The following is a 25,573-nucleotide window of genomic DNA, read 5'->3' as shown; positions in this document are numbered from 1 at the left end:
AGCATGTCATAAACATCCCTAGATATCATATTGCAAAACAAAATGCATGAATACTCCCACTTATATGAAGCTGATCAATGCCAAGCCTGCAGGAAACTGACTGAGTTATATGTTGAAAAAAAAATATCAGTACGGCTGCTGAAGATACTCTATTCACTGAGATAATTCATAATTAATATTCTTGTGGATACTAAGGTATTTTGCACTACCTTAAGCAATTGTTAAAAGTTACTAATGCTGTTAGATCCTGAAAGAAAAAAATAGCTATATGTTTTAATAAAAGTGCTAGACAAGAAAAAATGGTCACAAATCATCTCACAGAGCTCTCTCCCCTCTCAAAATTGTGATCACACACTCAGAAAACTCTGTAGAAAAGCACTATATGGTAAACATATGAATTTGCATCTGCTACTATGTGGGCATCCAATTTGCATCTCAGATCTGTTGAATATGCAAATGTACATTGTATCTTTTAGTACTAAAAAAAATCCTTAATAGGCAAATACCATACCCATTTACACTGATGTTTTAATAGATAAATAAGTAAAAGACTTCTTCAACTGTTTTTACTTTCTGAACAAATCCAGTTGAACAGAAGCTCACAATAAAACTGTTCTAGCTATTAAAGGTAGAGAGATGAGTACTGAAAACATCACTGCATATGCAGTTTACTACATGTAAAGGGTGGGGTTAAGGTAACAAGACAGCTCCCTTTTTTATGATCTTGTAATTCCCCGACTCTAAGGTAACAATAGCAAGCACTAACAATTTGTATCTTGCATTTCATTTAAAAATGCTCCCACGGTAACTTATAAAGATCAATACTACAGTCTCTGCCTAAAGGCATCTGGTCTAAAAGACCCAACTGAAGGGAAAAAAGAAAAATATTGGATACTAATCCATATCTAGCTGACTTTTTTTGACCTCAAAAAGCTAAACAAGGTTGGACAACCTGGATGGAAGACTGTTAGCAACACCTACAGACTAAACTGTAAAGTTGAAGAAACAGACTAGAAGGAGGACATGGAAATCACTTCTGTACTGTTGTTTAGAACAGGCGTCCCCAACCCCCGGTCTATGGACCAGTACCGGTCCGCAGCATGCCAGCAACCAGGCCGTACAAACAAGCAAAGCCCCATCCACAAGATGCAGGCAGCACACAAAACTACACCCCTTCTGGTCCACAGAAAAACCTCTCTCCACGTAACTGGTCCCTGGTGCCCAAAAGGTTGGGGACCTCTGGTTTAGAAGACCATAGGGATGTGTTCATGAAGTAAGCATGAGCTGATAAGGATTCAAGGGAAATATTACTTTATTAAAACTCAGTTACAAATCAATAAACTATAGATTTTGAATTTGGTGATGGGAGGGGGAGAAGAGACAGAATGTGTTTTATAATGATCATATTGTGCAGTAAATAAGTAACTGTACTAAATAATAAAGGATTTCCATGTTGCAATCTCCAGAGAATTAAAATTTAAAACGTAATATAAAATAGATGAAAATTATTAAAATATTACAATCAATTGAAATGCCATAATTAGTTATAATTTAATGCAATAAAACACAGAATTAGAAGAGGATTAAAAAAAATAAAAGAAGCACAACTGAACTGAACCACTAGAATCACATGCTATTCCAAGGTTGAGATGTGGCTAAAACATGAATGAGAATTCCATACATACATTTCTGTTGCCCCAAAATTCTGCAGTGTTGGATTATGAAGTCCAATCAAGTCTAAGAAAATATGTTAATTCAACTGTGGGCAAATCATATGTGGGATGGTCATCTTTCAAGTATCCTAAATTAAAGCCTAATTTAAGGCTTTAATGATAAACACCTTGTATCTAGTCAAGGGGTCCCCAACCCCAGCCCATGGACTAGTACCAGGCCGCAGCATGCCAGCAACTGGGCCACACAAACAAGCAAAGCCCCATCTGCGAGATGCAGGCACCACACAAAACCATGCATCCTCTGGTCCGCAGAAAAACCTTTCTCCATGGAACTGGTCCCTGGTGCCCAAAAAGTTGGAGACCTCTGATCTAGTCCTTTTGTACCAGTGAAATTTGTACTATATAGCAAGCTGTATTCTGCACTAAAGTTTGCCAGGAGCCTTTCTCTGCAGCAAAATTTAGTAAATCAATTCAGGAGCAGTTGTGTGCTTATTTCTGAATACATGTGGCACAAATGGTCATAAAAACTCCTGACCATATCTACCCTTTGAAGATCTGGAGCAATGGTTTCATCTGGTTTATCTTCACCCAACCCCTTACTGATTGAACATGTATCTCCATGTTTTTAGGACAAAGATAGCAAAGCCACACCAGCTACATACAAACACCAACCTACTCCACCACCCCTGATTATCTATCCCAGTGCCATAAATTAAGATACAAAATCCTCAGCACAAATATCAGAATCTGTTCTCCAGAGATACTACAAACTAATCTTTTCAATCTCCCTAGCTAGATGGTCCAGAAGAATGCCACACTTTATAGTACTCAAAGTGGCTAATAGACTCAGGCGAAACAGCAGAACAAGCCCACTATCTTGAAGCTGTGCAAATTTTCCATGGGAATGCATACAAAAAGGTTTCTTTTCAAATCGATAGAAGAAACTATCAGTAGCTAAGGGTTGAACTGGGGAAATCCTTGATGCTCTTTGAATTTGGTTGCTCGCTTGCAGATATTTTGTTACCAGACTAGTCCTTTCAAATCATTAAAGCAGCCACAGCTTCACATAGTCCTGAGATAATCATTATCAAGACATTCAATGATATTTCATTCTTAAAACCACGCAAAAACCAGAATAAACTAGGACAATCCAATTCAGCATGAAATATTTGGACTTGGATCCTTGGATTATATCTTACATCAATCCATTTATTAACTGACTCCTGGTGTTATACTAATAATTTCCAAACTGTTACCAACAGATGTTCCCCAAACCAAGGAATTAAGTTACCTTAATTCTGAAAACAGAGAGGACACACTGGACTGATCATTATATAGTCGTCAACTTATGACCACAATTGGGATTGGAATTTCAGTTGTGAAGTGATGCAGTCATTAAGTCAATGATTACATGATCAGACCCGATTTTATTACCATTTTACCATAGTTAAGCAAATGGTCATTAAGTGAATCTAGATTCCCCAACTCACATTGCTAGTCAGAAGTCCACTAGGAAGGTTGCGAATTGCAGTCACAATGATGTGACTGCAAGACACTGCAACCATTGTAAATGCAAGCTGGTTGCCAAGTGCCCAAATTTTGATCCTTGACTGCAGGGATAGTGAAATAATCATTAACTTGAATGGTCATATGTCGCTATTTCTGAGGCCATCCTAACTTTGAACCGCTGTTAAACATTCATAAGTCAAGTACTATTACTTCCCATTCAGATTTTTTTGTTTAATCACTGTACAAGGTGACAGAAATAGCCCTCAAAGGATCAAGAATCAGTTAGGATCTAGTAGGGCCTCTAGTTTTCCACCACTGAAAAGGTTAGAGTATCCTGTAAATGTAAAATGTTCTACTTCTGAAAGATGTGATCTTAATTTCCTTCCCATCCTACCAAAAGAAACATAGGCCTGAATACAGACAAGTAATGGAAAATATTGCATTAATTAAGATTAAAGCATTTGCCTATTAATTGTGGTTCTGAAGTGTGCGTATGTGGGGACTGGGAAAGTGCAGCTGCAGCATGTCTATTTTTCCCAGGGGCGAAATAAATTTAATTATTTTGGACATGCTCAGTTTGTTCTGGATTACAGTCTCAGTATTTCAAAAATATTAATTACTGTTCATAAAAGAATATTGCTCTACCAGTATATGTACACATTACCCTTCCCCAGTGTGACATCCTCTAGAGGTATTGGAATGAAATTCTCAAAATGTCAAATATTTGAACAACACAAGGCTTACTGCAAATGGATATCAGCCTACAAATAGTGAAGAATATCTAATTTCAAATCTATGAATTTCTAAAATTTATTGGATAGCCTAACACTATTAAATGAAGAGATGTTTCATAATGCATATATTGAGAGACCAATAACTAAGAAAATGAATATTTTTCTTGACTTCTCTCTTAGAGAAACTCTCCTGATTTGTTTGCCATCTATATATGAAATTTCTCTTGAAGCTTATGTGTCTCTTATATACAGTCTCTCTCCTTATCAGCCAAAACAAATGACATGAAAGAACTTACTTATTGGAGTTGTGCTTATTCTACCAGAAATCGCTTTAATGAAAGCATGCAATAATCCCTTTCTCTTGTATGAAATGTGGTAAACAAAGCCTAATCTTATTAGTCACACTTCTTTCAGGAATTCTGCAAATAATTTTCAGTGCAAGGGCAGGTATCAGTGTTTAAAGAAACACAAAAAGGATAGTTTTTTCTTTAGAAACCCCTTCCTTAAATACAAAAGACCATTTTTGTGAACTGAGTTGCTTAGACATACCATATTCCTTTAGGATTAAGAAGATTTATAAGTCTGACATAGTTTCTATAAGCAACTATAGAATTACAAACTAAAAATTACAATTATACATTACATTTTTTATTTTTGTAAATAATGCTAATTGTTAAAATATCTGGATACAATGGAAAGACATCAAAGGTTCCATACACATATGTGGTACAGTATACAATCTTCAGCCATTAACTACTGTACATGTTTTAATTATTCAGATAAAGGCCATGAATGCATAAACTTTGGTGTTCTTCTAGTTCCAGACGTGCACAACTAAGTCCCAACTGCTAAGCTCAGAATTCTAATGACAAGAAACACAAAGCCTCACTAGGATGCAAGAGCTGGGCAAAGCCGTTATGCCAAATTAATTCAGGAAATTTCTTTATTCCCAAAAAAGTATTTATTGTATAATAAATGTGCAGAAACACTAGAAGTGAGCAACCCTCAGCCCACAAACAGCATGTGATCTCTAAACCTATTTTATTTTAGAACAAATACACACACACACACAGTTGAAAGTAGAGAGATTGCCCACTTCACTTTGTAGCTCTCAGAAGTCAAAAATATTTAAACTCCAAACTCCAAGTAGTGGAGTATAAAGTTGTTCTACTTTCATGCAAAGATATATGGATTCCTATACTGGTTGATATGAAACACGCATCATTTACTCTCTAATTATGAGAAGTTGTGTGTGTCTTAAGCTAACAGATGCAGTCATCTGTTCACAGACAACACTTAGCAATTACACACATCAATCAATTTAGTGAATAAAAATGGTATCTTCCTGTTAATCATGTCTCCTTGTACACTTCCGTATAACACCATAGGATTCTAACGGTTCTGTATAATCTTTCTACTGTGATTGAATGTGACTGAGTACATGTTCCAGTTATTTACATTACCATTGTTCCTACCATATTATAGATGCTTATGAAAATATGTACCTTATTTCCTGAGGATGAGGAAGTCATTGCTATTTAGAGGAAACAGATTTGCTTTGTTGCAGGGAGGAACAAATGAACTCTTCTGGTGATAACTATTTTAAGATTCTCAGAAAAAGGAACAATGCCTTTTAAAATATATAGCTTCCCAATATTCACTAATATCTATTCCAGAACAATGTTATTGTTTGCTCTTTAAGTATAAAAAGTGATAATACTATTGCATATTTTCAAACAGTAATGTAAAACAACAGCTTTTGATACCACTCTTTGAAAGAGAAAAGACCGAGGAAAACCTGTTTAGGAAGTATCAGTCCACAATCCATCATACTGTTTTGCAATGAGCTTTCTTAAAAAGTGAGGTGGGTGGTTTTCTTTTCAAATATTATATTATGATCAGGGCATTGTGGAAACTTTCCCTTTGTTGCTCTTCTACCCCATGCAAGCATAGGGGTCCAAAATGAATGATCAGAAAATAAAGGTTTTAAGAAAGTCAACCTTTCCTATAGAGATTCTACAAACAAAGCAATATTCAAACTGGTCTGCAGATCCCAACGCAAGAAATATAATACTGAATCCACCCAAGCTGCTATGTGTTTTATTTTTATTTTTGACATTATGTATTTTATTTATTTTATTTTGTAAATCTCATGTAAAAGTTGAGGTGGCCAGTTATATAAATCAGATCAATGAATAAATAAAAGAGAAAAGTGATCAGGGTTCATGTAACCCAGGAAAAAAAAAATCACGGTCCAAATAATGCTAAACAGGCTGAAATGCACAATCTCAGGCTCTAATCCTGCCTTATGATATAAAAGCACCAGAGTCATTCCTGCATAAATTCAATTATGATTCATCAGGGTTCCTAGGGAAGCATTTCTGATAGGGAGACCAACTCTACAATCTGGAAGTCCTCTGCCATTCACCTCTTTGTTCCTCCAATTAGCAGCAGTGGCACTGCTTGGGGTTCATACATCATTTATTAGAGACCAAATCCAAAGATTCCATGGACTAATTTCATTTTAGTCTTCACATCACTGGTATCTCCTCCTCTTTGAAAAAAAAGCCAGGGCAGACATAATAGCTGCCACTGTCAGGCACAAGGAATCAAGACCATACTTTAAGATGCAATTCAGAAGATTCATTGCTCAAGCCTATACACAGGAACCTACTCAACTAAAGTTCAATACTAAATTGGCACCAGATAAAGGCCAACGGAAATCAAAAGGAGTTGGACTTAGACTATTTGTGGGAACATAATGACTCTAGGCTGATGACTTGTTTTAACTCTGCCCCCCTAGCTCTGCTTGTTTTTTCTTCTACGAGCACATTTATAACAAGACAATGAATCATTCTCATGAAATTAAGATCCTATCTATGACACATTTAAGCAAAAAGTCATTGATAAGGAGGCAAATTCTAGTAATAGAAATTTGAATGTGAACATTTTTTCCCTTTAGTATCTCACAGACTCCCTAGGGTTCCATGGAATATATTTTGAAAAATCTTTCATTGGACTATTTCATTCTCACTTTGTCTGGTTAACATATCTTTTATTGTATACATAATGTCACCCACATGCACAGGATTTTTAAAAATACAAGATGCCAGATCCCAGACCAAGAAACTTATAATCTAAAGTTAATTGCTAAATAAAGGAAGGAGAGAGGGGTAGAGAGGAAAAGAGAAAACAGATTTACAACTAGCCACTAAAAATTTGTAATGTGATCATTCAAAGCATCACTAATAAACTATGGTAATTAAAATAATAAAATCTAAACTTAATTAAACTAAGTAATGTATTATTAAATTCATCAAACATAATAAAAATGATGATGGCAAAAATTAGTCAATGAATGTTCATGTTATAATTGTAAAGAACTTATTAGCTTATTAGTTTCTATTTTGCCATATATGTGTGTATATGTGTATGTGATTTATAAGACATCTTACATATACTTGTGTGCAGTACTTTTTTTAAAAAAGAAAAGGTGCCGGAACTCACACACGTCATACAATCCGCCTTGCCTACCCTACAAGGTTTACCTTTGTAGTTGAAAAAAAAAAACTCCTTCAATTTTTAGTGTATCTAAAAGACTAGGATTTTGTTCAAGGCAACTCTGGAAAATCTGTTGAAAAAAGGTGCCGGAACTCCGTTCCAGTGCATTCTATGACAAAAAAAGCCCTGCTTGTGTGTGTAAGCATATATCAATGTGCATGTATCTATTACTTTTTTATTGTAACCTTCTTTATCTCTTTATCTGATCATCATCATTGAAAGATGAATAGTCACCATAACTTTTGAAAAAAAATTAAGAGAAAGCCTTTAATTTTTCCAAGCATTTTATCTATATGCTACTAAAACTCCATAACCTTTAACTGGGTAAAATAGTGCTTCATAGGGCAACAATTTTTGAACCAAGATACCTCAAATGTGTTAACTTATAGAATGCATCTAAAATCTGGATCCATATTTCCATGGAACTGAAATTTGGCAATTTTATAAAACACTTTATGACATAAAATTATCATAAAACAGCTTATAACATAATACATGTCATAAAACATTTCATGTGCTGATGTTTGAGTGTGCTATGCTTTTCCAATAAAGGCAGTACCTTAGAAATTGAAGGCATTGAAGAATCTGGAAAGGAAATATCTCTGAAACAATGACTCAGTGGGTCACAGGTTGTTTAATTGTATTTATTTTTTGCTAAGGCCACTGATGCTTCCAAATGGGTAGCTCTTATCACTACCAATCAATAGATAATGTGCAGATTTCATTTTTCCATCATTTTTTTTTCAGAAAGAACAAGAGATGGAAAAAATTGAAGAGAAAACACAGGTGTTACAAAACAGAGGGAGGACCAATCTTAACATCCTGTGTCTGGGACAGGGCAACTACAAAACAAAAGATATTTTGGAGAAATGTAGAGAGCTTATATTGTTCCCTGTGTAAGAATGAAAATTAGTCTCAACAAACTAGGCAAGATACCCAGAAATTTATGATTGAAAAGCACTTTATTAAATGAAATAAGAAGTTAAGTTTTAGGGGGGAAAGGAGAAAAACATCTATACTATTTTCCGATCTAAATAACTCCAGAGAATGTCCCTTGCCATAAAAGACAAAGCATACAGCATATCCTTCTTTACTGGACCCACATATTAAACTTTTCCACTACTCCACAGGACATTAAACCACAATACCATAATTTATTTTTGGAGCTCAGCTTTGGTTATGAGTAAGTCTATAATTTGCAACTGCTATCATAGGATATATTTTTGCTTTCCAGGTTTGTTCTCATTTACTGTTGCAGAAATGTTTTGAATCAAGCTGAATGTATTAAAGCAACAGCAAATACAGTAGAATTCCTCAAAACGCTGACCCCCAAAACTTTTGGCTTAATGCCCTTTAAGAAGTAGGGTCTATACACTTTCTTCAAATGGTAATTAAATAAATAATCACATTCATATAGAGTTCAAGCTTCATCACCTTTTTATATCAAAGCAACATCTTGCTTTGCTGTAATTCAGGTTTGTAAGAAGAGACATATGGAACTCAGAACTATCTATATCTGGAGTGGGAAAATAACTTGAAAAACAAAATGCAGCAGCTCAAGAGCCCATTTGGGAGCCACACTTCCTTTCTATCCTGTTACAATCTGGCAAGCTTGTGAATTTCGGATGCTCAGGCCTAAATTTCTCCTTAACAATGAAAATGCTGACTTCATCAAGTATATCAGTCATTTCCTTCATACTGCCATCCAGGTTCCAAACCAAAAGTTGGACACACCAGAAGAAACCATGCCACAAGGGAACAATTCCTTTCCTGAAACACTATTGATGCTCTGAAGTAAAGAATCATGCTAATATCTCAACTTATTTTTAGAGGCAGTCTTAAATATACATCTGCAGTTATAATGTAAAAGAAAATACGAAAATATTTAAGTATTTTTGGAGATTTTTCCCATTCTAGCTTAGTATCCTTGAAATAAATGTCTTGCAATCTCATTCTGTACTTGGAAATGACAAGGGCCAATGCTGGCAACTTGAAATGACTGGAAAAGCCTTTATTTTTAGCATTAAATCAGTACAGGCTCTATGCACATTAATGTTTAGTACATAAAAGAGAGTGAACTCGGTGAGAGAATTCAAAAATGTTTTGTGTATTCAAGTGTAATGCCATAAAAATGAAGAAATTACATGTAGCTTCCAATAAGAAGTTATCTTAAGAAAGCTTAAAAAGTATACAATTCTGGCCTTATATATATTATTTTATTTTCAATGTCTTCAAGTTATTGTTGACTTCTGGTGACTGCCTGGAAAAGTCCCTGCAATTTTCTTGGCAAGGTGTTTTCAGAATGGTTTGCCATTGCCTCCTTCCTGGGACTGAGAGAAAGTGACTGGCCCAAGGTATCCAGCTGATTTGTGTCTAAAGTGGGACTAGAACTCATGGTCTCCTGGTTTCTAACCTAGTGCCTTGACCACTACATCAAACATTAGATGCAGTCAGGGGGGGGGGAGATAGACGAGCGACACCTAAGGTTCTATTTTAAAGGTATTTTTCTCTTTTATTTTTTTTTTCTTATATAATGTATGGAAAGTATTATATGTATTGAAAATTTAAATAAATTTTTTTTCAAAAAAAACATTAGATCTATTGATTCTCTCTCTCTCTCCTTCGTGTGTGTGTGTGTGTGTGTGTGTGTGTGTGTCTGTGTGTGTGTATTCAATAACTGGTAGCTTAACAACTGCTTGAAATTATATGCCTTCCCCCCCCTCAAAAAAGCTACTTGCAACCCATCCTCAAAATTATGATTACCACACACATATCCCCCCAGTCACATGATCACATTTTGGGCACATTTGGGCTCGTATTTATGACTGGTTGCAATGTCCCACAGTCACATGACTGCAATTTGCTATGTTTTTGCCAGTTTCTAGTATTTTTTGCCAGTTTCTAGCATTTTGTGCTAGTTTCTGGCAAACAATACCCATTTGGAAGAATGGATTTCCTTAATAACCTTAATAACCATGGTGATTCCTTAATGGTCATGGTGATTCACTTCATGACAATTGTAAAAACAAAAATTGAGTCTGGTCACATGGTGACCTTCATAACAGCCATAAGTCATATGGCAGAAATTCTGGGGTCAGTTCTGAACAGACCACCACATCTATCAATCCAGGTCTGATCCTGTATTTTTCTAGCTCTTTTGCAGGCATCATTCAAAGATGACAACTAAACTGGAATAAACAACCTCATATGAAGTCCATCTTTTTGAATCTTAAAGAAATACAGAACATTACACAGTACCAATATTATGCAGAGAACAAACTACCTGTCCATAATAGAATTGATTATATCATAATCCTGATGACACCAGTGATACTTAAATCATGCCAGCCTCTTTGCACCTTTTAACAATTGGATTAATTTATCTGTCTCTTGAAGCAAGATTTTTTTCCCCTGAACAAAACTGTATGCAATCAGTATTTTTCATATACTATCAATTCAGGAAAGAAAGAAAAAACTGGGGCCATTAAGGAAAAATATGGTGGCAGGGGGAGGGGCTGCGAGAAGCAAAGTACACATACCAGGAAAGTCTGCTGTACCTCTGAAATCTATGTGAAAGGGATTTTAAGCGACAGCCTATTAGTCATGCTATTAGTTAAAAAAAAGTTTGCACTTTAAAAGGAACCTTATTTAACTTTTTGATACAACTAAATTGCACTTATGTAATCTAGGAAATTGCTTCTTTTTCCACTATGGGGAGAAACGGAGTAGACTAGCACACACTCTTATTACTTGCTCACCTACTATATTGCTGAATCCCTTTGGTTACAGGAAACAAAGTATTTTCTGGTGTGTAGAATTACTTTAATATAAGTGGGGAAAATACATTTGGAAAGATTCTGCATGCAGACTTGGAGGTTAATTATCAAACAGATAAAGAATGTGTTAAGACAGGTGTTGCGGATGCAGGCGAACCCAAAGCTTCCCCACCTGCTTCCTGCCCTTCTCGGTGCCAAAAACAGCTTTATGCCCTGCAGACCATCCAAGAAGGCGGTTTAGCGTGTTTGATTATTACTTCTGTATGCAATATTACTTAGTAAGCAACAGGTGCTAGTACCAACACACATTTATTCCACGCTCGCCTGCAGGGTCCAGCAGCAGCACCCTTCAAGGTCGCTCTTCCAACTTTCTTCTGACATTTAAACTTTGGTCATATGATTCACGGCACGCCGCGGCTAAGTCCTTCGTACCTGGCTCCGAGCAGCCCGCCTACGTCAACAGGTACGCCAGCGCGAGTCCCGGGTTTTGCGCCGCCCGGACGCCCGGCTAGCAGGCTTCCCCCTCGCAAGCAAGGTGGCGTGGGAGCGCCAGTCCTTACCTTAAGGGGGACGCCTCGGCATTGTCCTCAGCATCGGCTCCCGGCGCCTCTTCGGCGTCCTGGAGGCAGCGGCGGCGGCGGCTACTGCTGCTGGGATGATACGCCGTCAGAACGACTCCTTGGGAAGCAGACCAGCGGCTCATGGTGGGAGCGAGAGCATAATGGCTCTACCGCCGACAAGGAAAAAAAAAGAGACGCTCCGTGAAGTTCCTGCTCTCTCGGGTCCTCCCCTCGAAGGCCGGGCGCTTCAGCGGTCAGGAAAAGGGGAGGAGTGAGACTAGCTGCCTTCCTCCAATGAGCCTCCACCGTATTGTTCGCGGGAATTATCCGTGCCCCTCGGCCCTCGCCCGCGCTTTCCTCGCTGTAACTTAATGATTTAAGCAGGTGAGCGGGGCGGCTGAGCCAAGTTGTCTTCCGCCGCAACTGTAAAATACAGTGCATCATCTTTTATTAATACTGCCCGCTGCCGAGGCGCTCATAGCTGCCTTCTGCTTTCTTTTTCTTTCTTTCTTTCTTTCTTTCTTTCTTTCCTTTCTTTCTTTCTTTCTTTCTTTCTTTCTTTCTTTCTTTCTTTCTTTTTCTTTCTTTCTTTCTTTCTCTTTCTTTCTCTTTTTCTTTCTTTCTTTCTTTTTCTTTCTTTCTTTCTTTCTTTCTTTTTCTTTCTCGCTCGCTCTTCCCTCTTTGTTTTCTTCCCTTTCTTTTCTTTCTCCCTTCCTTCCTTGCTTCCTCCCTCTTCTGCTATGTAAAATCATGTTTCAGTCCTTTCTTGAAGGCTTTGTACAAGACATCCTCAAAACTCAGGAAAAAAATGACTCACAGAGATTGGAAAGGAAACATTCCTGGGGAAATTTTACAACCTGATGTTATGCTAATTTTCTTCTTTTTCCAGGAAAATTTTCTCTCAGTCCTACAGATTTGTGCTGACTAGCAATCCAGTATTATGCAAAGTGAGAAAACAAGCGGAAAATCGGAGATGTATCATGTTCTAATATCAAAATTGTTCTATATATTTTCTTGTCATTCTTACTTTTATTCACTTTAGCAGTCATCGGACATATTACCTGTAACTGAGATGCATTTGTGACTGACAGCAGCGGCTTGGTTGCTGTGGTATGAGCCCAGGTACACATTTGCAGAAATCAGTCTATCTGATGTGGTTTAGTCAGAATTTCTTGGGGCCATTTTTGCAACCCTCCACTATGTAAGAAATGCAGTTTTGTAACTGGAGACAGGTTTGGTTTCAGCTGCAGTGAGTGTCCGATTCTTTAGTTCACCATTTCTGCTTTGCTCGATGCTTGCAGAAAAAAAAATCTCACTTTTGCCCTTTTTCTTTATAAACTCATATCTATGAACACACAGAACTTTTATGCTGGCACACTCTACTATCTTTATCAAAGCAGGAGTCCCCAACCTCTAGGGCAGTGTTTCCCAAACTTGACAATTTTAAGGCATGTGGACTTCAACTCCCAGAATTCCACAGCCAGCATTGCTGGCTGTGGAATTCTGGGAGTTGAAGTCCACATGCCTTAAAATTGTCAAGTTTGGGAAACACTGCTCTAGGGCATGGACCAGCACCAATCTATGGCCCACCAGGAACCAAACCACACAAGTGAGCAAAGCCCCATCTGTGCACATCTGGGATCTAGGTAGCATGTGAGACCACACACCCCTGGTCTGCAAAAAAATTGCCCTTCATGGAACCGGTCCCTGGTGCCCAAAAGGTTGGGGGCTGCTGTATTAAAGGGCAGATATTGTAACTTATTACATCTGACCTTGCAAAGATGAAGTAAAAACTGGAGGTCACGTACTCATGCACTGTTCTTACTGTAGAGTCATTGTGTCATCCACAGGATGCCTATTTTAAGCAACATGTGAGCAAACTGAATGAATTGTGTGTAGCTTGTTATCACACTGGTCCATTGCTGTTTCTCAGAAAATGGCCAATTTCTGTACTACTGGTATTCCTCAATCTACAACCACAATTGAGCCCAAAATTTATGTAGCTAAGCAAGACAGTTGTTAAGTGAGCTTTGTCCCATTTTATGATCTTTTTTGCCACAGTTGTTAAGTGAATCACTGCAGTTGTTAAATTAATAACACAGTTGTTAAGTGAATCTGGCTTCCCCATTGACTTTGCTTGTCAGAAGATTGCAAAAGGGGATCACATGACCCCGGGACATTGCAACCGTCATAAATATGTCAGTTGCCAAACATCTGAAGTTTGATCACATGACCATGGGGATGCTGCAACCACTGTAAGTATGAAAAATGGTCATAAGTCACTTTTTCAGTGCCGTTATGACTTCTAAAAGTCACTAAACAAATGGTTGTTAGTCAAAAGACTAGCTGTTTTCATCTCGCACCATAAGCTGATTTCACATTTGATCTTTTAGAAAAAGCATGACTTCTTCCAAAATGGGTTGAAATATCTTTATAGAGAGAAAAAAAATATCTTCCTCAACTGTAAATTGACTGAGTTAAGATTTAAGTTTTTCCACTTCAGCTGATGTTGAAGTAAATGATTATGTCAGCATTCCCACCTTATAGAAGTTATCTATTTATTTAAATTGATGTTTGGGCTGTGTCCATCTTGAAAACATGACTCTGGGTGGCTAACATAGTTTAGAATAGGGGTCCTCAACCCCCACTCCACAGACCGGTACCAGGCTGCGGCCTGCAAGCAACCAGTCCCCACAAACAAGCAAAGCCCCATCGAAGGGAATTCTGGGAGTTGAAGTCCACAGGCAGCACACAAAACCTTCGATCCTTGGAAAAACCTCTCTCCGTGGAACCGGTTCCTGGTGCCCAAAAGGTTGGGGACTGCTGGTTTAGAATATCAAGACAGAATAGTAAAATAATAAGCATCCTGAACAAAAGAACAAAATGGCAATGGAGTAAACCAATATCATATTATGGGTTCACCTAATTTCTCAACCTCTAAACCAGGAAAGCAGACAAGTCTTAAAGGCTTTCCAAATGGCTAGCCTGACCAAGACCAAATTGACCTTAAGTGACATGTGCCATTTCATTACTGAATCTTACAAGATGGCATTTCCTAATTGACAGGAGCTGGAGCATTATCTTCCTGCCACACCTGATAAGACAGGTAGAGACCAAATTTGTTTATGGTTCATTGGTGTTTAAATTTTTTCTTTTAAGTTTTAATTAAGCCTGTATTCAGCTCTGGGAAGATTGGGGGAGGGTATTGGGGTGGGTTGGGAGGGTTTGGGGAAGGAAATTTTATTGTAAAATTTTAAAAATGTTTAATAAAAAAAAAAGACAGGTAGAGACCATTGGAGAGTGAAGCTTCCTCAAATGACCTGCCCATGAGGCCATGAAGGGCTTAAATTGACCTGCAACAATATTGGAAACCAGCACTGTTCACAAGATAAAGGTATCTGTATCTGTCACAGCAATCCAGATGGTTTGATCTCGTTATCTAGGCAGAAGGATCAGAATTTGAACATACTGAAATAGAGCCTGGACTTTTTTTTACATAAAAAAAGAGTTATCTGTGATAGTGTTTCTATGTTAAATTTTCCAAGAAAAATCAGTAAATCCACACCTTGCTACTGAGTCCTACTACATAGGAATTATACTGTCAAGTATTAGAGAGATCCAGGCATTTCAAATGAGTATAAAAATTTATTGCAAGCTTAAGTTCTCTACAAGAATCTGAGCCACTAACCATTAACGCAATTTGGCGGTAAATAAGGAATTCACGATGGGCTGGACTTAGATCTCTTGTGACCGCAAAGGGACTCATGACATGTTTGACCCCTCCCTCGGGCTCAGTCTGATCATTTCCTACATATACCGTGTGTCTGCTCCCAGACATACTGCTTGCCATTAAGTAATGATGGCTGCAAAGCAGCGCTGAAAGAAAAAAAAATCGAAGAGAATCGTTGCAACCTTCATAAAATGAGTGGTTTTTTTTCTCTTCTATGTTTCTGATACAGGAGAAGCCCATGTGAAAGTGAGGCCATCCTGCCTCTGTGACATTTTCTTTCCCACTGCCAAGATTTCCTGCCATAGATCTCATGTGTGGCAGGCAATTTATGTTTACATGAATTCAGCTTGGTAAAGCCCTGGAATGCAATCATGCTGAGATACCATGTGGGTAAAGAAAAGACTTTTTAGGCTTTGCAACCCAACCTATTTGCTGATAACTCCATAAATAGCTTCTCCCTTTCAACACTAAACCCTAGATTCACAGCACTTGTTGATAGGCCATTAAGGTGAACTGAAAACATTTTAGTTTCTCTAACATTTGTTAAGAGTTGCGAACAAATAATAAGCAATATCACTGCTGGGGAATAGCAATAGCTTTTAGACATATATTGCCCCAGCACTCTCTGAGCGGTTTACAAATGTCAGCATATTGCCCCCACAATGTGGTCCTCATTTTACTGACCTAAGAAGGATGGAAAACTGAGTCAACCTTGAATCTGTCAGGATCAAACTCCAGGCTGTGGGCAGATTTCCAGGCTGTGGGCAGCCTGCAATACCTCATTCTAACCACTTTGCCACCACGGCTTCCACAATACATAGAATCATCCATTCTGTGCAGTTCTGAACTTCTGAATGATGCATATAGTTAACTCTCAGCAGTGGTAATGGGAACTTAGAATTTCCATTGCTAAGCAATGCCATTATAAAGTGCAACATCACGTTATTGTATTGCTTAGCGATAGAAATCCCAGCAGTCCCCTTTGCCATTGGTAACTGAATCCCATCAGTCATTAGGTGAGGACACACCAAGGTCCAAGCATGGTGTCTCCCAGCCCTGAGCTTCAGTAAAGTAAGGGGCTGCCTCCTCTCCTACCCATCTGGTGAAAGGATGGGTGGAAAGGATGCCCTTTTGGCCTCCTTACACAGTAGCACTCCTCAGCTATGGTACCAGCATTGGTGCTGGTGCTGAAGTAGAGGCCCAGGGCCTTTAACACCAGGGCCTTCAGCAGGCTCAGCCAGCCACACCCAATACCAGGCCTCTACTTCATCCCCGGTGGTGCCACAGCCAAGTACTTCAGTGCCACAGCACAATGTCCCAGCTGCCTCTACCACTCTGTGCTTCACTGGTCCTGCTACACCCAGCTGACCTTTGCCGTTGTCTTTGTTCCACTGTCTACACCAGCGTTTCTCAACGTTTCTGTGACGGCAACCCCCGTCACACGGACGCGCCGCGCATGCGCGGGGCTGCCCCCATGCGCACCGCAAATGCGTGGGGCCACCCCATGCATGGCGGCGCCCCATGCGCGGCGCACATGCGCGGCAGCGCCCCCCGAGGGGGGAAAATGGCAGATCGCGTTTTTGGCGACCCCGTAAAATGGTCGTTCGACCCCAAATGGGGGCGCGACCCATAGGTTGAGAACCGCTGGTCTACACAGTGTGCCCAGCCTAGCCTTATATGAGGTAGCCGCTGGCTACCTCAGACCTTCTTCCAAAGGCTACATTTGCCTGTTTCCAAATTGCAAGTGGCATTATTGAGATGTTTCAGAAAGCCACAGAAACCATTATACATTGGTAGAAACCATTATATACAATGGACTTTCTCCACGCAATCTGTTGCCGATCTTTTTGTGGGCCCATCCAGCCACAGATATATACTGCACACCCACCAAACTCCACAGCACCTTTCCACCCTTTGTTTCATCTTCCCATCAATTTGTCCATCCTCACACACTGCTAATCTATTATGTTTTTTTCTTTTAACAAATTGCATCATCATGTCCCCTTGGACACATCATCATACACACACACCAGTTTGGAAACCCCTGATTGAGAGCTACTAAATTTGGCCTGCAAAATATGGATGATCACTAGATGGAAACAAGGAGTTTTATGTTTCTCTTTACTGCCATCTGTTGATCATCTGGATTCTTGGAGCCCAGATTTATTACCCTGATTTACTAGGAGAAGGTGATAGGACTCATTATCAGTTCATAATGAAAATACTGAGAACTAGGTACCATGCTACTAATCATATATTTTAAATTATCATAATTAATTAACTTAAATTTATTGGCTGCCTAATTCCAGTAGACTCTGGAGCCTGGAGGGACAAGAACATAGAATCAACTATATACAATACACAGCTCAAAATCAAAATCAAACCATTTCAACCCTCAAATAATACAGTGATTGGGGAATGGAATGCAAGTCCGCTTAAAAGCCAAAATAGTGTAGGGCAAGAGGTTATAGAGCCCCAGTTGATAGTGGATTCTGGTACATGGGATATAATTGGATGTACAGAATTTTCTCTGTACTGTTTTTTATTTAACTGTCAGTCACCCAGAGTCAGTATATAGCCAGGCACTGTTTAATTCTAATAAACAATACATAAATGGAGCCTCTTATTGCACAAAACTTACAGGAGTCTAGTATATAGGTTCAATAAACTAAAATTGAATAAATTTAAAGGCTGCTTTAAGTTTAGCAGAGTGCAGGTAGTCCTCAACTTAGAACAGTTCATTTAGTGACTATTCAAAGTTACAACGGCACTGAAAAAAGTGACTTAAGACTATTTTTCACACAGCCATTGCAGCACTCCCATGGTTCCATGATCAAAATTCAGATGCTTGGCAACGGGCTCATATTTATGATGGTTGCAATGTCTCAGGGTCATGTGTTCACTTTTTGTGACCTTCTGATGGGCAAATTCAATGGGAAATCCAGATTCACTTAACAACTGTGTTACCAGGTTAACAACTGCAGTGATTCCCTTAACAACTGTGCCATGAAAAGTTGTAAAATGAGGCAAAATTAACTGTCTTGCTTAGCAATAGAAATTTTGGACTCAATTTTGGTTGTAAGTCAAGGACTACCTGTACAGAAGTCACTTACATTATTATGTACAAATAAAACGTTGAGGTTTGATATTATTATCTTATTCTACTGCACCAAAGGGGGCTGGAAGTCAATGCCTTTCTTTTTTTTCCCTTTTTCCTTCGCCTTTTCCTCCTCTATTCTCCTACTATTTTCTTTTGTATTTTTGTATTATATATTATAAACTAATAAATAAAGAAAAAAAGAAAAAACAGTTCCACTTGGACTGATGGCAAAGCAAACCATCCCTTCTGAATGAATTCTGTAGCTTATTTATAATTATTATCAAATGTTTTCAGTTTAGTGCTCAGAGCCTCTGCAGAGAGTCAGCTGCTGCTGTTACTGTATGTGTGGAATATTCTAAACCATATTCTAAATACTCATTTCAAAGCAAACACTTAGAATTAGCCAGTAAATATAATTTCATATACCGTATATTCGGGCGTATAAGGCGACCCGGCGTATAAGACGACCCCCATCTTCGGCGCCGAGTCGCATGCCTAGAAAGTCGTCTTATACGCCGGAAACTTATTTCTCGCTTATAAGATGACTCGGCGTATAAGACGACCCCCGACTTCGGCGCCAATTTTAATGCTTGCGAAAGTCGTCTTCTTCGCCGGAAAGTATGGTATTACAAGATGCTATTGAGGTAATGTGATTATATACAGGTTTTTCAAAAGCACAGTATTACAGATAAATATTTCATTTTTGCCCATTAAGTACTTACTGGATTGCTGCCCAAACTCCTTATTGTGAGCATAAGGCACTACTGCTGAAATAACCCTAAATACTATACAATACAAATTTTAATTTTTCCACAATTCTCAAAAGTCTGGGAAACCTGTAATATAAAGTTATGTGAATGGAGCCATCACTATAGGAAAAAAAATGGAGAATTCCACATGCAGTCCAAGTACTTGACATAAAAATGTTTGAATCCGAACTAAAAACTAAATATTTACTACCAGAACTAATAACACCTTATTATAAAAATCTGTATATTTTAAAGATACTGATGGTATGAGTAGGAAAGGCAGCTGCAAGATTTCACATTAAAATTCTAGGGACAGACATTTATCATAAAGCTGACTAATTAATTTATAAAATTATACAAACTAGATATAATATGGTTTTGAAGCAACATTTAGTTTTACTCTGAAGTTAAAGTCTGCAGAAAGTTTTCCTGATACATTTTCATTAAATTTATCATATGTAAGCATATTTGCTTTTTATATCTGCATTTTTCTTGATGTTAAATAATCCTCTTAAAATCTGATGCTTATATTGATACATACTAACCATTCATACTTGTGGAGATATTATAAATTATCCTCTATTTAAGAATATTGCTTGATAATGCTATTTACCACCTGATTATTAAAACACAACAATAATGTAATTGGAATACTTTGATTACTGTAAAGTTATGCACATCTACATATTCACTGTTTTAAACCCTTGCCCTCTGTACTTCTGTGGGTATGTGTGAAATGTTAATAGCTGTGTTAAAGAAAGGATTATGATGAAAAAAGCTGGAATAAGTAGCTTTAAAGTACAAGCACACTGTTCCACCCTTGGAAGCAACTAATATATTATTAGAGAATTTTCTGGTGGGGGAAAATCCATTTTCTATTTATAAAAGATTCTTTCAATAGTTCAGTAGTTCATTACATGTTAGGTATTACAAGATTATTCACTAATAAAACAATATACTGCCACATGTCATTATTAAAGGCTGCCAATTATATGAGGCATGACTGCTTTGTTTTTCTATTATTATTTCTGCTAATGTGGATATTTGTTTTATTACTTGTTTCAATGCTCTATATTTCATATTGCTGGATTATAGGATTATGGTCACATAGTAATATGTACTGTAGAGCTGAATGCTGTTTACACTTGAAAGGACTTCAACATATATAACTATCCGACATTATGCATTGCTAATTCAGCTATCTAAAGGTAAAGCCAACTGATTTAAGTGGAGATAGCCTTTAGAATGCTCAGAATTGCAACCCAAATCATTTACACTCATATAAATATATTCTATTTAAATAAGACACTGATTTTAAGTTGACCCTTTGTCCTTCATTTGCTTTTTAAAGGGGATGGTGGTGCACTCTGGTGGTTGCTTTTATAACTATTCCTAATACAATTAGTGGAATTAAGGATATGAGCTTGGATATTTTAAATAGAAACACAGCATTCCTGCTTCTTGCCCAAAAGGGCCCACAAAGGTGGGTGGTAGGAGCCAGGTACCTGTAAGAACATCGCAGGAGCCAAATAGATAAAGATAACATCTCCCAAAGTCCCATTCTAGATCAGAAACTGCACACATAGGCTCTTTTTAAAAATAAAATCCTCCACTAGAGAGCTCATTATGTTACCATTTTCTGAGTTATTTGACCATTAACTATCATGTTCAAATAAGAGAAAGGACTCTTTGTCCTGAAAGCATTCGTTTATATTCTGCAATATGTTATTCTGCAACAATGTTATTTCCAGAAGTCTGCCATAAATTTAATACACCCAGAATTATTAGTCATGATGTAAATAAATAAAGCCAAAGTATGATAGGCTTCCTAATTATTAATTAATGTATATTTATATAAATATATTGTTCAAAATTGAGATTTCATCAAGATGTATTTACTTCATCTGAGTTCTGATAGAACTTTTATTATAACCAAAACTACTTTGTGTTGGTTGATCAATATCCATCTAAAATATTTGCTGGTAAAAACATTGCTCCAATGTCTGCCACATTTCTCTTCTCTCCCTTCCTGCTTTTATTATTATTATTATCAATCATCGCACAGTCAGCCAGATGTTCAGACTGGATTTGGCATTTTGTCTACCTATCGAGTCCTTACCCAGGACCTGGGATAGGCAGATGTGGATGTTTGATGGTATTACAGATATCGTCGCAGGATGGAAGCAGTTCCTAATAAGGCCGCCTTTTGCAATTGACTAATAGCGAATTTGTCAATGCCAATGGTGTTCAAGTGGTGCTTCAGTTGTTTTGGGATTGCACCCAAGGAGCCTATGACTATTGGTACTACCCTTGCTTGCTTTTGCCACAGTCTTTCTATTTCTATTTGTAGGTCTTTGTATTTTGTTATCTTCTCCAGTTCTTTCTCTTCTATTCTGCTGTCTCCAGGCACTGCCACGTCCACTATCCAGACTTTTTTGTCTTTCTTATCGACAATTGTTAAGTCTGGGGTGTTATGTTGCAGTGCTTGTCTGTTTGAATTCTGAAGTCCCAGAGCAGTTTAATTTTATCATTTTCTATGACTTTCTCTATTTTATGATCCCACCAGTTTTTGCTTACAGGCAAATGATATTTTTTGCAGATCTTCCAATGCACCATTGTTGCTACTTTGTCATGCCGCTGCTTGTAGTCAGTCTGTGCAATCTTCTTGCAACAGCTTACCAGGTGGTCCACTGTTTCTTCAGCTTCTTTGCATAGGCGGCACTTACTGTCTGTTGCTGTCTTCTCAATTTTGACTTTGTATGCATTTGTCCTTAAGGCTTGGTCTTGTGCAGCCAGAATTAGTCCCTCGGTCTCTTTCTTCAATTTTCCTGCTCTTAGCCATTGCCAGGTCTTGTTATTATCTGCTTTCCCAGCTATTTTTTTAATGTATTGGCCATGTAGTGCTTTGTCTTCCCATGCCTCTATTCTGTTCTTCATTTGGTCTTTCTTGTAGGCCAGTTTGGTCTCTCCAGTAGTTAGTAAGCCTTCCTGATATACTAATTTCAGTGCATCTTCATCATTGTTCTTCAGATATTCTTCCAAAGCCATTTTTTCTTCTTCAACCATCTGATGTACTTGTAGCATTCCACGCCCACCTATTTGCCTTGGTAGATAAAGTCTATTATTATTATTATTATTATTATTATTATTATTATTATTATTATTATTATTATTATTCAGCTTGCCTGATGACAAACCTCAGAAGTCTGGAGACGTTTTTTTGTACAGTAATTATTATCACAAATTGAATCCCGCATTTTTAATATTGATTTGTAAAATCTACCATTTTGGAGAATTCTAGAATATTTTGTTTCTTTCTAAGGTTGTGCCAATCATAGCATTCTGAAGATTTATTTATTTGTTGGTTTGTTACATTTCTCAACTGCCCATCTCCCTCAAAGAAGGACTTTGTTAATCTCCATACCTCCTACTTCACCTTACTTGAATGCTTGGAGATTTGTGGACTGAAGGAAAAACAGAAAAATCAAGAGTTTTCCGGTACATTATGTTTATAGAATGATAGGTTTTACACATGCATGCTTTTTAATTGTTTTACACTAATTAATGATAAGTCCTTTTGAGTGAATTAGCTAGGCACATACACACAGTGTCATAGCAACAGTTCTGTAATTTTTTGGTAATAAAAACTTGCCAACAAATTACTTGCAAACAATTTAAGTTTAAGAATTTAAAGTACTTAACTTCTTAATTCTCCATAAAGGATTACAGGTTTTACACAAACAGAAAGCTCAGTTCATGTAGTTCACATTGTATCTAGTTTGACCCTGAGCATCACTGATTTTGTTTTTCAACAGTTATAGTTTCACAAATTGTCGGTTTAGATTTTAGACACATTTGTGCCTCTGATTAAGCATATTCACGCTTCTGAAATGTTATGTCCCAGTTGCTGTGATCTTACAACATGTTCATCCATTATTTACTGAACTGTGGCTTACTAAATAAATCCAGTTGTCTAACTTCACACAACACACTAGAACTATTAACTACACCATCTGACATGTGAAACCAGGTTATACATAATCATTTTTTTTGTTTGAAGGATGCTGTAGTTTAATCTATTCAAACATTGTTTTTGCAAGCTGAAGTTATTTGGGGTGACTCTGGAATTCCATTGAATTAAAGTTCAGTAGAATGATTTAGTCTGCTACAACATAGCTAACCTGGGAAATGTTCTAATTTAGAAAATGTAAGTACCAGTCAATACACTCAGTACTAACTAGGCTATGTCCCAAAGGTGTTTTCTCTCTCTCTCTCTCTCTCTCTCTCTCTCTCTCTCTCTCTCTCTCTCTCTCTCTCTCTCTCAAAAGACAACTGGATTTCCTTAGGGTTCTTTCCTTTGAAAACATTTTATTTCTCATCCTGTTGCACTTTCAGTGTTATATAAATTTTAGTGAATTTGGTTTTCCCACTGTAAACATTCTTGAATTTGAATCTGAATGTAAATGAAATAAATGTTAATGAAGCTGAAATGTCCTGGGATTGAAAACTTCATTGTTTCCTGACAATGACAGGAGACATTTAATAACCAGGAGATAATGGTTTCCTCCATTCATCAACAATTAAACAGATGGTTTAAAAAGGGGGGGGGGAGATTGCTCTGGTTGCTAAGCAGTGATTCATCATTTGTGCTACATTCATTCATGTTTGTTGTATGTATTCAATAGATAAAGAGACACTTTACATAGATCTATCTAATTTGGATTCTTTGTTATTTTACTATCATTCATGTCACAGAATGGAGGCCCTTACTAACGTTTTATATACAAATCTGACTCAGCAGCCTCTCCACATGGAAACATTGGTCCTTTTAGAGCAGAAATCTGGGACTTTGGAAGCTACAGGCTCTCAGGCACATTTCAAAAGTCCTTTGCAAGAGACCAGACAGCTCTCTAGTAAAAAAAAAAAAAAAAGTGCTTTGTCATTTCCTTACCAGAGCTTGCTCTCTGGCAGGAGATAGGGATAAAAGGTGTTCAGAAAAAAAAAAGGAAAAAAATGTATCAGAAACAGAAAAATAGCCATTCTCATTTATTATTGGTTTTAACTACAAACACCACAAGCACGCAACAATGTAACGGCCAACAGATTACTCTGTTATGGCCCTTAATAAAATAAGGCTGCTAGCCTGAGCTTTAACCAAAATGCAGAGCCATCTGAAACAAATAGTAACTCTCTCTCTCTCTCTCTCTCCCTCTCTCTCTCTCTCTCTCTCCCTCCCTCCCTCCCTCCCTCCCTCCCTCCCTCCCTCCCTCCCTCCAGAGGAGTTATTCTCTAATTGCCTCTATTTTATAAAGATTGTTTCCAGCTACCAATATACCCTTTGATTGCCTCACCTGAATCAGATGGAAAAGGATAATTAGCATACCAAAGGCATGTCCTTGCAAACATTTGGACTATCTCCAGGTATTTAAATCTCGTGGGAGACAAATTAGTCAGCAAAATCCCAAAGAATGAGCCCTGTGGGTTATGTAGTAATTTTCCACTATCCCAGAGGTGCCTAACTTTCCCTGAGTAAAGGGCCAAATTTGATCTTTGAGTAGCATGCCAGAGGTTGGATTCTATGAAAAAATGGAAAGTGCCGTGACAAACATTTAATTTATATCAAAACCTACAACTTGGCATCAGCATTTGGAATTCTCTAGGGGCCACATTTAAAGAAATCACTAGGGTACAAAATCAAATTCCTAAATGAACACTCAAACACTTACTCTGATAGGGATAAGCAAGCTAGGCTATTTTGAATCATAGCTTCCCCAATCTTCTGCCATTATTCCTGTTGGTTAGCATCAGTAGGAGTCAAAATACAAAACATCTCATCCAGGAATTTTTGAAGTTGTATAGCAAATCTGTGCTCAAGCACCTTATTCAATAAGCCATCCTTCCACAACCTGATGTTCTCCAGAACCGTTGGCTTTATTTTCTCAAATCTTCTGTCAGTAAACATTGGAGTGTCTAGTGAAGACAAGGAAAGAATTTGGAGGCCATTCCTAAAGTTGATTAAAGAATAATTCATAACTCTTCCAACTCAGGTTTTAGCTCTTTCTCCAAAGATTAGAAGATACGATATGACAGATCCCATATATTCAGTATTGTGTCCACTGGTACAGCAAATGTAATTCTAAATCTTGGCTTTAATGGCTTAATATTGAATTGATTTGCCTCA

The 25,573-nt window shown here is 37.7% G+C and overlaps 1 protein-coding gene across 2 annotated transcripts in view; it reads right to left on the bottom strand.

Moving 5' to 3' along the window:
* Window positions 1–25,573, bottom strand: part of ARHGAP18 (Rho GTPase activating protein 18) — an 87,438-nt gene that overhangs the window by 51,559 nt on the left and 10,306 nt on the right. The window contains exon 1 of one of the 2 annotated variants that reach the window (XM_039324609.1): window positions 11,814–12,154. The exons of the other annotated variant lie outside the window; for it this stretch is intronic. Coding sequence (XP_039180543.1) covers window positions 11,814–11,956 — 143 coding nt within the window. The 5' untranslated portion in view covers window positions 11,957–12,154. Of the gene's footprint in view, window positions 1–11,813; window positions 12,155–25,573 lie in introns of those variants that run through there. 2 annotated transcript variants of the gene reach the window in all.

This window comes from Crotalus tigris, unplaced genomic scaffold (assembly GCF_016545835.1).
Source record: "Crotalus tigris isolate CLP2741 ecotype Arizona unplaced genomic scaffold, ASM1654583v1 scf7180000017611.44802233496:7321179, whole genome shotgun sequence".
Lineage (NCBI taxonomy): Eukaryota > Metazoa > Chordata > Lepidosauria > Squamata > Viperidae > Crotalus > Crotalus tigris.
The sequence above is the reverse complement of the archived record's forward strand: the minus strand, read 5'-3'. Positions and strand labels throughout refer to the sequence as shown.